General features: G+C 43.9%; 1 protein-coding gene across 2 annotated transcripts; it reads right to left on the bottom strand.

The window, feature by feature from the left end:
• Nucleotides 1-409: 409 nt before the first annotated feature.
• Nucleotides 410-11,367, bottom strand: LOC146629841 (ankyrin repeat and SOCS box protein 5-like). Of its 2 annotated transcripts, XM_085356678.1 has the most exons (8): nt 11,124-11,187; nt 5,725-5,819; nt 3,671-3,750; nt 3,474-3,581; nt 3,243-3,396; nt 3,036-3,170; nt 1,429-1,620; nt 410-1,328 (listed from the first exon to the last, which is right to left on the bottom strand). In XM_085356678.1, exons 2-8 carry the CDS (start codon nt 5,774-5,776, stop codon nt 1,189-1,191), a joined length of 861 nt encoding a protein of 286 aa, XP_085212804.1. In that variant the 5' UTR covers nt 5,777-5,819; nt 11,124-11,187; the 3' UTR covers nt 410-1,188. The 2 variants fall into 2 exon arrangements, with proteins under 2 accessions (XP_085212804.1, XP_085212803.1); XM_085356677.1 differs by lacking the exon at nt 5,725-5,819 and having other exon boundaries at nt 11,124-11,367.
• Nucleotides 11,368-15,046: the final 3,679 nt, after the last annotated feature.

The raw sequence follows: 15,046 nt of genomic DNA on the forward strand, positions 1-15,046 counted from the left end.
TGGCTCATTGTCCACGTCATATACAATTGTAAAAAGTGCATCCAAGGGAACAGTAGGCATTGGTAGCATTCACACGGAGTTAATATGAAAGCATTCAGAATAAAGGTACGGGGTGATAATAAGTCCAAATCATTAGAAGCAATGATTCGGTCTCACCTGGTACCAAGAGGATGCAGAGAGCTGAATCACAGGTGTGTACAGGTAACTGTACAACACCTCAGATGTGTCTGGCCTGATTTAAGCCACATAAAGACGTGGACATGCCAACACACTGAAAGGCACTCAACCAATTAAACGCCTGCATGTTTTGTACAACCACACACCTCGCTGAGGTATTTCCACACCCGACCTTCAAATAAATAACTTTACCAAGGAAATAAGAAATTGAAGAGGATTAGATATGACACACTTTATTCATCCCAAACGTTGGGAAATGATCACATTACAGCAGTCACAACATGAAAACAGCCTCACTCAATAAAATAAATATGACATCACAAAACGAGCAGCTCAGAAAGATTAAAAAATACACACGAAGCTGAAGTGAAATGAATAAATACAAGTGAAATCGCAAAGTAAGTCATGAAGGGTTATCCAGTGTTGTTCTGATCAGTGTTGGACTGAACTCAGACGGTAACAGCAATGATGGAGGACGGGTACCATCACACTGGGGTCCAGGACATTTCCATGAAATATATTCATCCAGTCACCAGGATGAGCCTGATGTCGGTCACCCTGGAGCCTTCACGTCATCAGATCTTTGTCTTCTCCGTGACCCTTGGAAGCAGGTGAAGTTGAACAATGAAACTACAATGATGGCTGAAACAGGCGCTCAGCTCAATCACGGTGAAGACTGTCCATCGCCAAGCTAAGGCGAGACCTACAGACTGAGACCTGATAAGACCAGCAGAGCAAACAGCAGTCGTTTCAGCACCTAAAGTTCATGAGGAGTCATTAGGCTAAACAAAAGGAATAAAAACAATCAAATTCTGTTTAGGACACAAAGACAAATTGTCCCCATTGTAACTAAAGTTCTAGTGAAAGAAACAGGTCGTCAGTTATGGCGATGAAAGTAATCTGCTGTGCAACAGAGCGAGTACAGCATGCAGCAGGTCTGCGTGTTCTCGTGTGAAATGTCGGCGGACTCGGTGTAACCACAGAGCGGTGATATCAGCGTGCACGGTGGCGTCACTGCTCGTTGCTTCTGTAGTCCAGGTAGTGAGTGAGCAGGCCGGGCAGAGGAAGCACAGGGAGCAAGTTCAGTCTGGATCGCCCAATCAGATTTCTGATCTGAAGACGACACAACTGGCAGAGACTCCTTGGAGAAGCTAGAAGGAGACAGAGACAGAGCTGCTGTGACTCAGACCGACTTCGTTTCATCTGGTTCTACACAATAACAGAGTCACCACAGCAGCACATGACCAGTACCTTCAAAGGCCAGCAGCAGCTGGTGTGTTTTCCCACCAGGGGGCGCCAGCTCCACCGGCCGCTGATTGTTGCCGTCTCGGAAGTAAGTATTCGCCCCGTAGTCGAGCAGCAGTGACACCTGATCTGCGCTGTCCTGTCTGACAGCCGCATGCAGAGGGCTGTCGCAGCCTCTGCCCACACTTACATCTGCTCCTAGATCAGACACACCCACAGAGCCATGAAACGTGACCATGGACGGTCGACACAGAGACATTTACCTGCTCTTGTCTGACAGACCACTCCAGCTGCTCCAGACCACAAGCACATTTGTTCACACATCATCCTACAACACTTTTTCCTGCAGCCTGAAGCACTTTCCAGAGCTTTTACTCACACACAAGGCCAATCCGGATTAATCAAAGAAACCCTTCATACATGTATTTGGACTGTGGGTGTGGAGACTCTCCACACACAAAGACCAGCCGACCAGAACAATCAAACCCAGATCCTTCCTGCTGTGAGAGCGCAGTGCTCACCACCATGCGGACTGTCCTCTATTATTTTTTTAGGACGTGGCCTGTTAAACAAATTTCCCAGGTGTGGGACTAACAAAGGTTTATTTTTCCTTATCTTTCCATACCTTATCTTATCTTATCTAACACGCCCGGGAGGAAGCCGCACTCTTGTGTGTTAACACTGACATGACCGTGACTCTGGTCTCTAACCCTGACCTAACACTCTCCTCTTTGCAGTGCATCTCCCCATAGTCTGTCCTCGGGGTTAATCATAATAATAATACGTTTTATTTGAGGGCGCCTTACAAAAAGAAAAAACATATCAATAAAAAATTGATTCAAATACATTTAAATAGAAAAACAACAAACAAGATTTGACAACAAGTAAGATCTGTATTAAAGTGAGTAAGCCAGTTTAAACAGGCTTTGAGCTGTGACTTAAATACGGGAATCTATATTTCCTATGAGTAGGGATGGGTATCAAACCCGGTTCTTGTTGAGAACCGGTTCCCACAGTTTCAGTTCCTTGGAGTTGTTTGCCATTTTTGCAAACGATTCCCTTATCGATTCCAGTCGCCCCGAATGACGTCACCACGTTGTGGAGCGTCATTTACCCGGCAGGAAACACGCTCAAGTTTGGTTATGCTTTACGAGAACGGATGACAACAGCTCTGCTCCCCACAGTGAGGAGACGAGCACAAGGAACAACAAGATGAGTGGCAGATCTGAGAGAGCGGGAAACAGTGGAGATATGAAGCAGATCACAGAGATGAGGAGGGCCAAGGTTATGGATGCACTTAAACGTGAGAACCAAGATTTTTACGTTTATCTTGGCTTCTGTGGGCAACCAGCTGTTGAAGAACTGGTAATATAGTCTCTTAAAGGAGTTATGACCCCAGCTGCTGGTTATGAGACGTTAGTGACTTCATATTTTCACTTTTTCCACCTTTAGATGTATTTCCACGGTTACGGGAGCTTTCATTTTAGCACGAGCGTCAGAGCTGTCAGGTGATTGTTCAGAGGACTCCAAAGCTTGAAACATCAGTCACAGCCCTGCAGACATGAGCCGCATCAGGTGAAGCTACTCAGCTTTGTAGTGAATGAGACTCACACCTCTGTGCAGCAGGACCTTTGAGCAGGCTGTGTGTCGGTGCAGACAGCTCACATACAGAGGAGAGCCCAGGTGGGAAACTTCATAATCTGGATCTACTCCATGAGACAGCAGGGCCTCCACACAGTGGCTGTTACCTGCACGTGTACACACATAGTTGCAGTTAACACGTGTTACCCATAGTCAAACAGTGCGCTGGCTATATTTACCTCTCTTGCAGGCTTCGTGCAAAGCTGAGGGAAAGTGTGTGTGATGCGCACGCGTGTGTGCGCCGCTCTGCAGGAGCAGTTCCACACAGCCGACGCTCCCCGACGTACAGCAGTTGTACAGAGGAGTGACACCATCAATGGTAGCAGCGTTCACCTGGACACACACAAACAGATGCTGGACACAAACACACGGTGCGTCCATGCAGATGTACAGATGGTGCTGATACTCACATTAGCTCCAGCATTTAGTAAAGCTCTGACACAGGCGACGTGTCCTGATAGACAGGCTTCGTGAAGAGGAGTCACATGATCGATGGTGACAATGTTGGCGTGATAGCCCTGAAAAACAGATGTAAATAACGGGACGTGTGTCGGCTTTATTCAAACTGATAAGCGATTACCGGAGCCTCACATCGATGTCCAGTTACCTGGGCCAGCAGAGTGCGCAGGGCAAGCAGCCGACCCTGAGAAGCTGCTTCATGGAGAGGAGAACGATCTGCCCAGGACCCTGAAAACACACAGAAAAAATGCAGACATGTAGTAGAAAGTGGAATACAAAGCACCAGCCTGAGCTCATTAATGACTGATGTGCTTTCAAACTCTGTCTCAGGCTTAGTTTGAAGATCAGGAATTTCACGATGAAACAGTAACATGTTTGTCCATGTGAGGACTTCTATGATGACACCCTGCCGTTGTGTTGCTGAACACTAAGCAGTAGAGCATCTCCCTTCTCTGCGACCCATGGACACACATCACACGTGCGGCCTGACACGCTCTCTAAACCACAACAGGAACGCTTTGAATCCCACACACTGGAGGCATGTGGCTCCATGCTCCACTGTATCTTACTGTGGAGCTGAAGGGCTCCGCAGTAAGATATAGCGTAAGGATCTTCTTGTGGCAGGGCTGCCACAAACTATTATTCTGATAGTCGACTAGTCACAGATTATTTTTGCCATTAGTCGACTAATCAGATCATCATCCATTGGACGTAAAACTGCGCACTTATTTAACTAGCTTACAGCTTGAGGTGTTTAAGGTATGTGCTAACTAAAAATAAAGACAAGATGATAGTTTATTAAACTTTTAACAAACTCAGCCGTCTGCTCCTTGCTATCTAAAATATAACAGGACACTGGAGTAAACTCTCGACCATCTCAGACTTCTGTCAGCTGTCTGTTTGACGTTTATTCAGCTGTGTCAAAACTAACTTTAATCTCAGCCAAACCGATTTACTCAGGGACAAATAAAACACAAAAAAAAGCCAAACAATAACAGTTTTAAGTTATCTAAGTGACTTATATATCATGTTTAACCCAAATAGCGAAAGTCCACGGTGGGTTTGAAAACGATTTGCCGGGAGTCTGCAATTCTCGTCGGCTCGAGTGACCATTGAACCCCCCGGCTCGCTATCGAGCTGGTGGGTAACAGACGTCTCCGAAAACGTCAGAGCGCTTTTGCAAATATGTGGTGTCTTGATAAACCGAGCAGATATTTGAAGTTTACAGCTACATTCTTGCCTGAAAATATGTTAGAAGTTTGTTTTGCGACCCAGAATGATTAAGAAGAGTAATATTAAAACTCAGTAGCTGCCGCCATTGTTGGAAACTGGAATTGGCTGAGCCGTGCTAAATCTGGGGAAAAGTAGGACGCATTTGTCGGCTGCATTTGGGAAGCCTTTGTCACATCGCTGTAACGTAATCGGCCTTCAAATGCGGCCTCCAAAGGATGCGGCCTGAATTTGGACATATCGACGATACCGGAGTTGCTTCTTCTTCTTCGGGGTTTAACGGCAGCTGGCATCCTTGTGCATGCAGTGCTGCCATCTTCTGTTTCAGTCCATTATTCCACTCTTAAATCCTGCTACTTATTCCTGCGTCTTTCAGGACAAATTTAATAGTCAACACTTCGTTTAAAGCCAGGCTTTAAACGAAGTGTTGACTATTAAATTTGTCGTTGGCGACTTTGATAGTCGACTAATCGTGGCTTATTTCGCTCTTATAGAACATTTCACTCGCTGGGCGCACGTCCTCATTTTATGTTTGACAGCATTTTAGTAGGTAAAGGTGAAGCTTGGACATGAGTTGAGCTGTGGTTTGGGGAAGGCGTCGAAGGGGATCGGCGACAGCTCCCGGGCCTGACAGATCCCCATGTACTTAATAGAAGAGAAGAAGCTAAAGCAGGGAGGGCGGGTGGGGCACGTAAACGAGAATGAACAGCTTGCAGAACTGGGGGAACCTATATAGATGAGAACCGGAAGGAGCGTGTTTGGAGGCGTGGCCCTGCTCCTGAAATTGCTGCTTAATCTGCAATTAAGGTAGAAAACAGGACGAATCACAAAGAATTGCACTTAATGAGAAACGTGATTTTTACTTGTTTTGTAGCAGGGCGTCAGCACCTGCATTTGGAGCTCGTCAGCACGTCCTCAGCTGTCACTGCAGCACACACCACAGACCCACACACAGTCTCACGTCCAACATACCCATATCTCCGTCTCCCCACGGCACATCCAGCCACTGGTAGATATAGGACATTTTGACTTAAGCAGAATCCCTCCACTCCTCCTGTTTGTCCTTCCTGTATGCGGGACACATCAGACTAAGAATCACCTCGCCATCGAAACACCAACAAAACACTGAGAATGATCAGATGAGACTATAATGAGCTGGATCACTGACAGGCTCCTCCTGTGGCAGAGCACTGAGCAGTGTCTCCAGATCATAACAACGAACCTCTCTGATCAAAAAGCTGAGCCCACTCTGTCAGTGAGTCACTAATTCAATGAATCTGCCTTCAGCCGCAAAGAAATGTGTAATGTTTCTGTTAAGAGTGCACAGTTAATGCTCAGTCATCCAGGTAAGGAAATCCCAAAAGGTTGGTTCTGTTCATCTGGATGTTTCAGTGGGAGAAACGTTTGGTCATCATCCAGGTGACAGTACACAGTTAAGTAGGAACGCAGCCTTGCTCCAGTGAGCTGCTGCTGGCGTCCTGTGGATGGTACGACACAGCTGCCGCGGGGTTTAACTGGGCTACATTTAAATAAGCTTTCTGCAGGTTTTACAGATGTGTCATTAAATCATTCTGTATCAAAAACATGTTCACAGGGCTGACTTTAGGTTAATGTTATCATAGTTTTCTATTTTCTAATTTGTTTTATTTCATCTGGACTTTTTGCTTTTGATTCGGTTTAGTTTGAGTCATTTTCCAGAATGAGCTTCCGTGTTCAGTTTAGTCGTTATTGTTTGAAAATGTTTAGTTTCATGTTATGAACTAAAAAGTCTTTTAGTTGTAGTTAACTGTAATAACCCTAACCCTGCATGGCCCACATTAACACTAACTAACCAAAACCAATTTAGAAGCATTCATTAACCAAAGGTTGAAACCTGAACCTTCAAACTGCACGTGTGTGACGTGTTCACAGCATTAACCACCTCCAGCCTCAGAAACTCCTGAAAACAGACGCGTGCTGCTGCACTGGGAGTCTTCCTCACTCTTACAATGAAGCGCTGCAGGAATCTTTCAGAACATAACAGGATACAATCACAAGTCCCTAAAATGTTTTACTTGAAACAGCCCACTTTCCCTCACCCTCCACCTTATGTAGGAACATTTCATTCACACATCTTTTGAAAATAACTTTTAGTAACATCTGCCAGCGTAGCTCTGTGCTAGCTGGGTCAGCTGGTTGGTAACGTTTGTCAGTGGTGCCAGACTTGGGTATCCTGACTATTTGAAACTGGCTTTCTAAAACAGGACACTGGAGGGTGTAGTAAGCAAGTCTGATATGGCCAGGCTATCTTTAGTTAGCGGGTTTGAAAAAAAAGCACAGTCAAGTCCGAGACAGAGACAGAGATCACGACAGACGTCTGTCAAAAATAGAAGAAAAATGAATGCAAAGCTCGTTTGCAAGCACAAAGAAACTTCCTATGAAGGTCGTAAACAGCTGGAGCCGCTCTCAGCTAGCTGGCTGTGAGGCAGGGTGCCTGCACAGTGCTGACACAGAGGGCAGTCCCACTCACATTCACGCCTGTGGCCAGTGTAGTGTGTCTGTGGACTGTGGGAGGACAAGAATATCCATTCTGTTCATCGCGTCATAGACCTTAGTGCTGCCTCCATTAGATCAGTATTTACTGACTGAACATGTAACAAACAGCTCACAAATACACTGAGCAGCTTTCTGTGTTTGGCTAATTATGACCCAGCATTAAAGCACATGTATGCATTTCTGTATCAATAACTGAATGCATGATGAATTCCGCTAACACAGAATTTTTACTTAACTTTGTTTACCGACATTATTCAAACATAGCATGTGCAGTATATGTACTGTACAGCTGAAAATGGAGGTGTATGCTGAGGTCTGTGAACCTCCATTGTTTCTAACAGCCAGCAGGGATGACATGTCCACTGATGATTAAAAAAAATCAGATTTCAAAGAAACCTAAGGGAAAAGACCCTTGAGCTGCCTTCATGACATTCTTTTCTCCCTAAACCTCCAACGCCCGAGGATAAATGGCCCTCCCTGAGCCTGGTTCTGTTGGAGGTCTCTTCCTGTTAAAGGGGAGTTCTTCCTCCATTCTCTTACCAGGTGCGTGGAGAACACAGGCGATGGGCACATTGTTGGGTTTTCTGTATAATGTGGTAAGATCTGTACTTCACGACACAAAGTGCCTGTTGTAAACACAGAAGCGAGTGCTCTGTGCTTGTGTAATAAAGAGATTATTGTGTTCTTCTCATTTAAATGTAGGCCTTACTGCAGTTTCACGTGATAAATTTCAAACACAGTTATTTTGGACAGGTATACTGATGCTGTGCCATTAATCGGGAGTTTTGCGTGGGTATTTTCACAAGTAGTGCTGCTGATTTAGCTTAAGGATCTTCAATCCAGCTGCTTCACAGAGCAGCAGCTCTTCAGTGCAAACCCCGTTTAAATGTACCACCTTAGTATAAAAGCACCCGGCCGGTGTTCCAGATCAACTGGCGTTTAGATCAACTGGCGTTGGTCGAACAGATGTGTGGCAGTCTTGCGTTTCAGGAGCTACTACCGACAAACCAGCAAAAAAACGCCAAATGTGTCATCTGTGACACTTGTGAGGTTGTCTCAAACACACTCCGTCAGTCTTGATGCTGTTGAACAACAAAATGTTTAAAAATGTGGCGAGTTTACCTGGTGATATCCTCATGCGCGACGCGATCGCGAAAACAGCAAACAAGTAACACCACGCCGTTGTTGTTCACAGGACAGCAAGAGTAAACGATCGGGAGACCCTTGTCGTCGTTATCGTTCCACTCGCACGGTTTATTTCACCGAATTCAGCGTTTTTGCTTCACAACTAAAGCGAGCAGTTTGCTCTGTGCACTAACATGGAGTCGAGTCAACCAGCGCCACCTCTGGCCAAGTGCCACAGCCTACAGCCAGATCAACTTGTGACACACATCTGCAACACGTTTGAATTCGTGTCATGCACATTTGTACCTTTCAATTGTGTCTTTTTGTGCGTCATGCAAATAAACCTTTGAAATGAATGAAATGATATCATGTATTTATTATCAGCCTACATTTGTACAAAATGCCAAATGACATACACATAAGAATCACCATCCTGATATCAATACTTTTGCCCACAAGAAAAATGTCGTGAACAAATATATGACACACTAATATTTCACCAGTGTTGTAACATCACATGTCGTTAGCATAGTCTGCCTGTGTCTTCCCTCTGCAAACGAACATTTCAGAGTTGGTTGTTATATACAGTCTGTATAAGTGTGGTCAATCTAATAAACATTTGTAAGGAGATGGCAGTTACTGTGAATGTACTGCAGGTGATTAGTAATAAACAGTCAGACAATGACCCTGACAATCTCATTCAATCTTGCAGATTGAATGCACCTTCTGTGGAAAGTGGTACCACACAGTGTGTGTGGACAAATGTTGTGGGTGCTAAATAAACAGAAAAAAGTGATCCCTGTTGTCTTTGCTTACTGATTGTTTTCAGTGTTGACAATCCACATTGCTGGCATTGCATCTTTCAACATGTTTGTGGGCAGATTTGGATGTACCAGGGGTAAGTGCAGCCACTCAGCCTCTACTCATCATAGCAGCAGGTGCAGATGTGTCACAAGTTAATCTAGTAGTAGGCTATGGTAGTAGTGGACTGACCTCCATTTGAAACTGCTCCAGCTGCTGTGTGATAGTGGATCTGCCACAAATTGAAGATCATAAGCAAGTTTTGGAAATTAACCCTTGAATTATGTTGAAGAACAAAAAAAATGACATTGATCTTGTTGCGGGTCATTTAGATCCGTACTGTGTAAATCCACTCAGAATTATCCAAAAACTGCAATGAAACAATAGCAACTTTATTTCCCATCAGATAAACATGTAGAACACAGACATACAACAGTTAGACTTTCCATAACTATTTTAGGAACAATTTGGTTCTTCGTTCTTACAAACACATTTCCGTTGAACTTGCCCAACGTTCTCAGTTTTTCAATGCTCAACATTTTCAATTTTGTCCACATGCTGGACAGAATGTAACTGTGTGCTTTCTGCAGATGTACTTCTTGCATTTCTCACAGAAAGTGCTTGTTTTCAAACAGGAACCTTCCTAACTAAGATTTAAAACAAAGGATTTCTACATCCCCTCCAGTCTCACAAACAGATGACAAACCAAGCGACACACCTGAGTCACTGACTTTCTTAAATCCACTCACTCTCACTGGCTGTTTATTACTAATCACTGTGTAACTGCTGTGAATTCACAGTAACTGCCGTCTCCTTACAAATGGTCATTAGATTAACCACACTTATACAGACTGTATATAACTCCAGCCATGTTGATGGATTGCCTATATTGGCTGGAAATATTAATTTCCAGGGAAAAGACACAGACAAACGATGCTTACAGGATGTGATGTGACAACACTAATGAAATATTGATGTGTCATATTTGTCCAAGGTGTATTTCATTGTTATGGAAAAAGAGAATATCAAAATCATGATGACCAATTGGAGTGATGATTTCTATGACTTTGTGTATATGATTTGGGATTTTGAACAAATGTAGGCCAATAAGGAATATATGATATCATTTCATTCATTTCAATGGTTTATTTGCATGACGCACAAACAGACACAATTGAAAGGTACAAATGTGCATGACACTTATTCAAACGTGGTGCAGATGTGTGTCACAGGTTGATCTGGCTGTAGGCTGTGGCACTTGGCCAGAGGTGGCGCTGGTTGACTCGACTCCATGTTAGTGCACAAAGTAAACTGCTCGCTGTAGTTGTGAAGCAAAAACGCTGAATTCGGAGAAATAAACCGTGCGAGTGGAACGATAACGACGACAAGAGTCTCCCGATCGTTTACTCTTGCTGTCCTGTGAACAACATCGGCGTGGTGTTACTTGTTTGCTGTTTTCGCGATCGCGTCGCGCATGAGGATATCACCAGGTAAACTCGCCACATTTTTAAACATTTTGTTGTTCAACAGCATCAAGACTGACGGAGTGTGTTTGAGACAACCTCACAAGTGTCACAGGTGACACATTTGGCGTTTTTTTTGCTGGTTTGTCGGTAGCAGCTCCTGAAACGCAAGACTGCCACACATCTGTTCGACCAACGCCAGTTGATCTAAACGCCAGTAGATCTGGAACACCGGCAGTGTTTCCATACGTCTGCTCAGCTCCAGTCAAACTGCTGGAGGCCCCGCTTGGCCCTGGAGCAGAGCTGTTCCAAACACGCTCAAATTCCACCTGACAGCCACACACTTGTAGAAAGTGTGTTATTTACACTGACACTCTGATAGGGACTATTTACAGAAATCCCCCCGCCACCAATGTGCTTCCACCCAAAACACATCAATGCGCCCACCTTGGCTGGTAAGAATTCCCCAGCAGGCCCGCTTCCTCTCCGAGACGTGCCTCGGCAGCAGGCCCGGCTCAGCACCTCTTTTCCGGGACACTTCGGTAGCTCCACACGGCCCCGGCAGCATGTTCCGACTACTCCGAACTCCGCTGCAATACTGCAGGCAGCAGCAGCTCGGAAAGGAGGAGGGCGAGCTGGGAGTCTTATGATTGGCTGAAGAGGTTTGTTTGCGTTCGGGGCACATGGCCATCTCACATGTGCGCCCACGTGTGGAGCATAGATACAGAGCGCTCCCCAGTCGGACCCACTCCAGACTAGTGATGGGATTTCCGGCTCTTTTTAGAGAACCGAATCTTTCGGCTCGACTCACTAAAAAGATTCGACTCTTTCGGATTCGAGCCGACTCTTCAGGTTGTTTTGTTGCTTTAATTAATTTATTATTAACAATAATATAAAATAATGCACAAAATGAATTACTAATGTAAAAAAAAGTGTTTTTATTTATATATGTTTATATATAAATATATGCGGTGGCCCCTAGAGACAAAACGCGTACAAACTCCAAAACACATTTCTAGCGTTAACTGAACGTCCAAAACAGAGCTACCTAGATCATTTAAATTACACAATTGAAAGCATATGTGTATTGTTTGTGTATTTATACACAAGCTGTATTTATACACAAGCACTCATATATATTCAAATAATTTAAAAACAAATGTTCATTTATTTGTTACTACCACACACCAAATCCGGTCGTTGGTACTTGCTGGCTTGTGTAGCCACTAAGTAACAAAAGCTCAACACTGCGCCCAGCATCCTGGAGCACTTCTGTTGTCTTTTGTACGTGTTTTTACGTGCTTCGGAGTTTGTACGTGCTTCAGAGTTCGTAACTGTTTTGAAGTTTGTACATGCTTTGTCTCTAGGTGCCACCGCAAATATACTTTTATTTATTCACTCCACATAAAATGTAATAAATAAATCATATAATACAAAAACAAACTATTCACATTTCAACTTTTAACTATTTAAATTTTCAGCTTTTACATTTTAAACAAATTTAAAGTGAAACAACACAAAACACTGCAAACCACAACACAAATAAATATAAATTAAAATATGAAAACAAAAAGAAGATGCACATTCTCTGTCATATGGGCCTGCATGAATAAACTTTCTGAATCCTTTATCACCTGCAACTGAAAATAGTTGTGGATGATTACTATACCTTTTTAATGTGACGTTGTTGTCCCTGGCTCTCTTTCTCTCTCTCTTCCGCTATGTTCCTGAGCTACTGCGAGTGTAACTATCGCCCCTCCCCCCTCTGCCCAGCGTAAAGCACAAGGCTCGCGTGCGGAGTGAAGCGGGGAAAAGTGCAAGAGAGAGAGAGAGCAAGAGAGTGAGAGAAAAAGAAAAAAAAAAAACGGCTCCCAATAAGTAGCCGGCTCGCGTCGTTCACGTCAAAGACCCGGCTCTAAGAGCCGTTTCGTTCGCGACCGACACATCACTACTCCAGACTGATCTGACTGAAAGGCCATAAGCTCCAGCCTTGGTGTCGTTTGTTTCTCTCTAATTCCACTTTCACAGTGTGCGCATTTTTTCACCCACTGTGTCATTACTCCTTGGTCACAGTCACAATACTGTATTAATCCCTAAAGAAATGATGTGGTAACAGTGGCTCCGAGACAATAAGAACAGTAACAGACTGAACTAAAGTAAACAATACAATATATTACAGTGTTACAACAAGTGTTGGGACGGTTACTTTTAGAATGTATTCCACTACAGATTACAGAATACATGCCCCAAAATGTATTTTGTAACGTATCCGGTTGTTCAGTCTGACGTCACTAGCCGTGTCTGGGTCTAAACTCCGCTGCAGGTCCATATATCAAACGATCACTATGGCATTACTGAGAGTTGAAAAACTGTCTAAAGTCTTTCATCTTTAATAAAATGATCAGCGTTCTGCTCTACCAGGTGTAACAATTGAGTTTAACATCCAGGCATCCATGAAAACGGAATTTATGACATTTAAAGGAGTTAGAAGTTAGCAGGGAGTTAGCTCGCTAGCTTCTATCTAAATACAAAATAGCATGTCCTGACTGCGGGGTTTTGGAAACAAATTAAAACGTACAGCTCTGTTATCACTTCCAGCATAAATGAAGACAGAAAACTAAACAGCAGTAACGTTTGTAGGGTTACTGAAGTTGGGCTAGCTGGTATATAATGATGTGCTGCGTGACCGCTAGCGACACAGCTACGTTAGCATAACATAAACAAGCTAACTTTTTTTCCACTCGATAAAAGTTACCGTGAGTGTTCTCGGTGGTCAGGAACAAATGTAATCGCATGGCAGGATGCTGTAAAAGGACCAAACTTCAGCCAGGAGAACAACTGAGATAATCCATCCACAATACGAGGTTAGTCATTCATATACTGCTGCATGGGCTGGGCTGTAGTTACATCCTAAGGTTTTAAAAACTGAGCTTAAATAAATGATTAGCGGTAATAAAAGCCGAGGGAGGTCAACAGTGATCACTGACTGTTTTAGGAGCTTTTTGAGATCAAATAGAAGAAAATACATAACATTAAACATGTTAACAACACAAAAGCCATATTAAACGCAGACTACTTTAGACCCGGAAGTAGGATTCGTCGCGTCATCACTGAACAACCGGATTCCGTTACGTTACTCAATGAGAGTAACGTATTCTGAATACTTTGGATTACTTAATATATTGTCATGCTTTTTACAACTTCATGAATGTACTATTGCTGTGTGATTTATTAGTATTACTGAAGGTCCGCGGCTCCGAACCATAGTAAAGGGACCTCTGGCTAATACGTCGGGTTCCGCGTCGGGTTCCGCGTCGGGCTCGTGGCCAAAAAATAGCTTTACTTTGTTGTCTGGGTCAACTTTGCTTGCGAGAGACAGAGAGAGGTGAAAGACAGAGAGAGGCGTTGAAAGGCTGCTCCAACGGAACTTATTGTTTCAGAGGAAAACACAAACACGGTGTACAGTCGAGTCTTAATAGCTTACTTACAACTGGGCTCCTCAATCACTCTTCTTGGCTGCAGTAGTTATTATTATATTTCCATGCTTCCATCTCCTGTTTCTCGGTGACAGCTCGTACTTTTCCACTCTCATTTTTCTCCCTCCTCGCACTCACAGACAAATAACTGGTATGGCAGTCCCTGCAGCACGGACTACACTGCCCATGAGGCTACATTTTTTAGGGTAGCGTTCTGCCTATTGCCTTCATATTAAATCATTTTTAAAAATATTTCTTCACGTCATTATGAGACGCGAGGTTGAGACACAGGCATTAGGGCCTCTTAATGCGTGTTTTTTGGGGGTTTCCACTGGCGTGGAATTACCAAAAATAGAGAGGGTATAGCCCAACACATGAAACAGGAAAATACCGCCGTGTATTATACATATCGTGGCTAGCTCAGACAAGGAGACAGAGGTGTCGTTTAGTCTTGCTTCCCCGAGTTGCCAGTGAGCACAGCCATTCATTTTCCAACAGAAACGCACCACTGGTAACCCAACTGCTCGGCATAGCTTAGCACAACAACAACAACAACAAAAAGGCGGTCTCTCACCCAGGAAACACACAGTCGCAGAGAGAGCGTTATCCTGTAACCATGGCAACCGTAACGCTGCCGCCTGGAACAACAGAACATAGCTGTCAAACAAAACCCAAACAGTCCTGACCCGCGACAATATGAAACAGGAAAATACCGCCGTGTAATCCATTTATTTCAACAAAGTAACTGTATTCTGAATACCACCTTTTTTTTTGTTGTTGTTGTCCCGTTTGGATCTTTAGCCGTCAGAATTGTTGTCTTAAGGCCAAGAAAGATGCCAAGCGGATTTATTTTACCAAGTGGATCATCATGGCCTTGCCATATTGGTCCATTTG

This window comes from Diplotaxodon limnothrissa, linkage group LG6, assembly GCF_057381915.1.
Source record: "Diplotaxodon limnothrissa isolate DT_005_m linkage group LG6, D_limnothrissa_male_GT1.1, whole genome shotgun sequence".
Classification (NCBI taxonomy): domain Eukaryota; kingdom Metazoa; phylum Chordata; class Actinopteri; order Cichliformes; family Cichlidae; genus Diplotaxodon; species Diplotaxodon limnothrissa.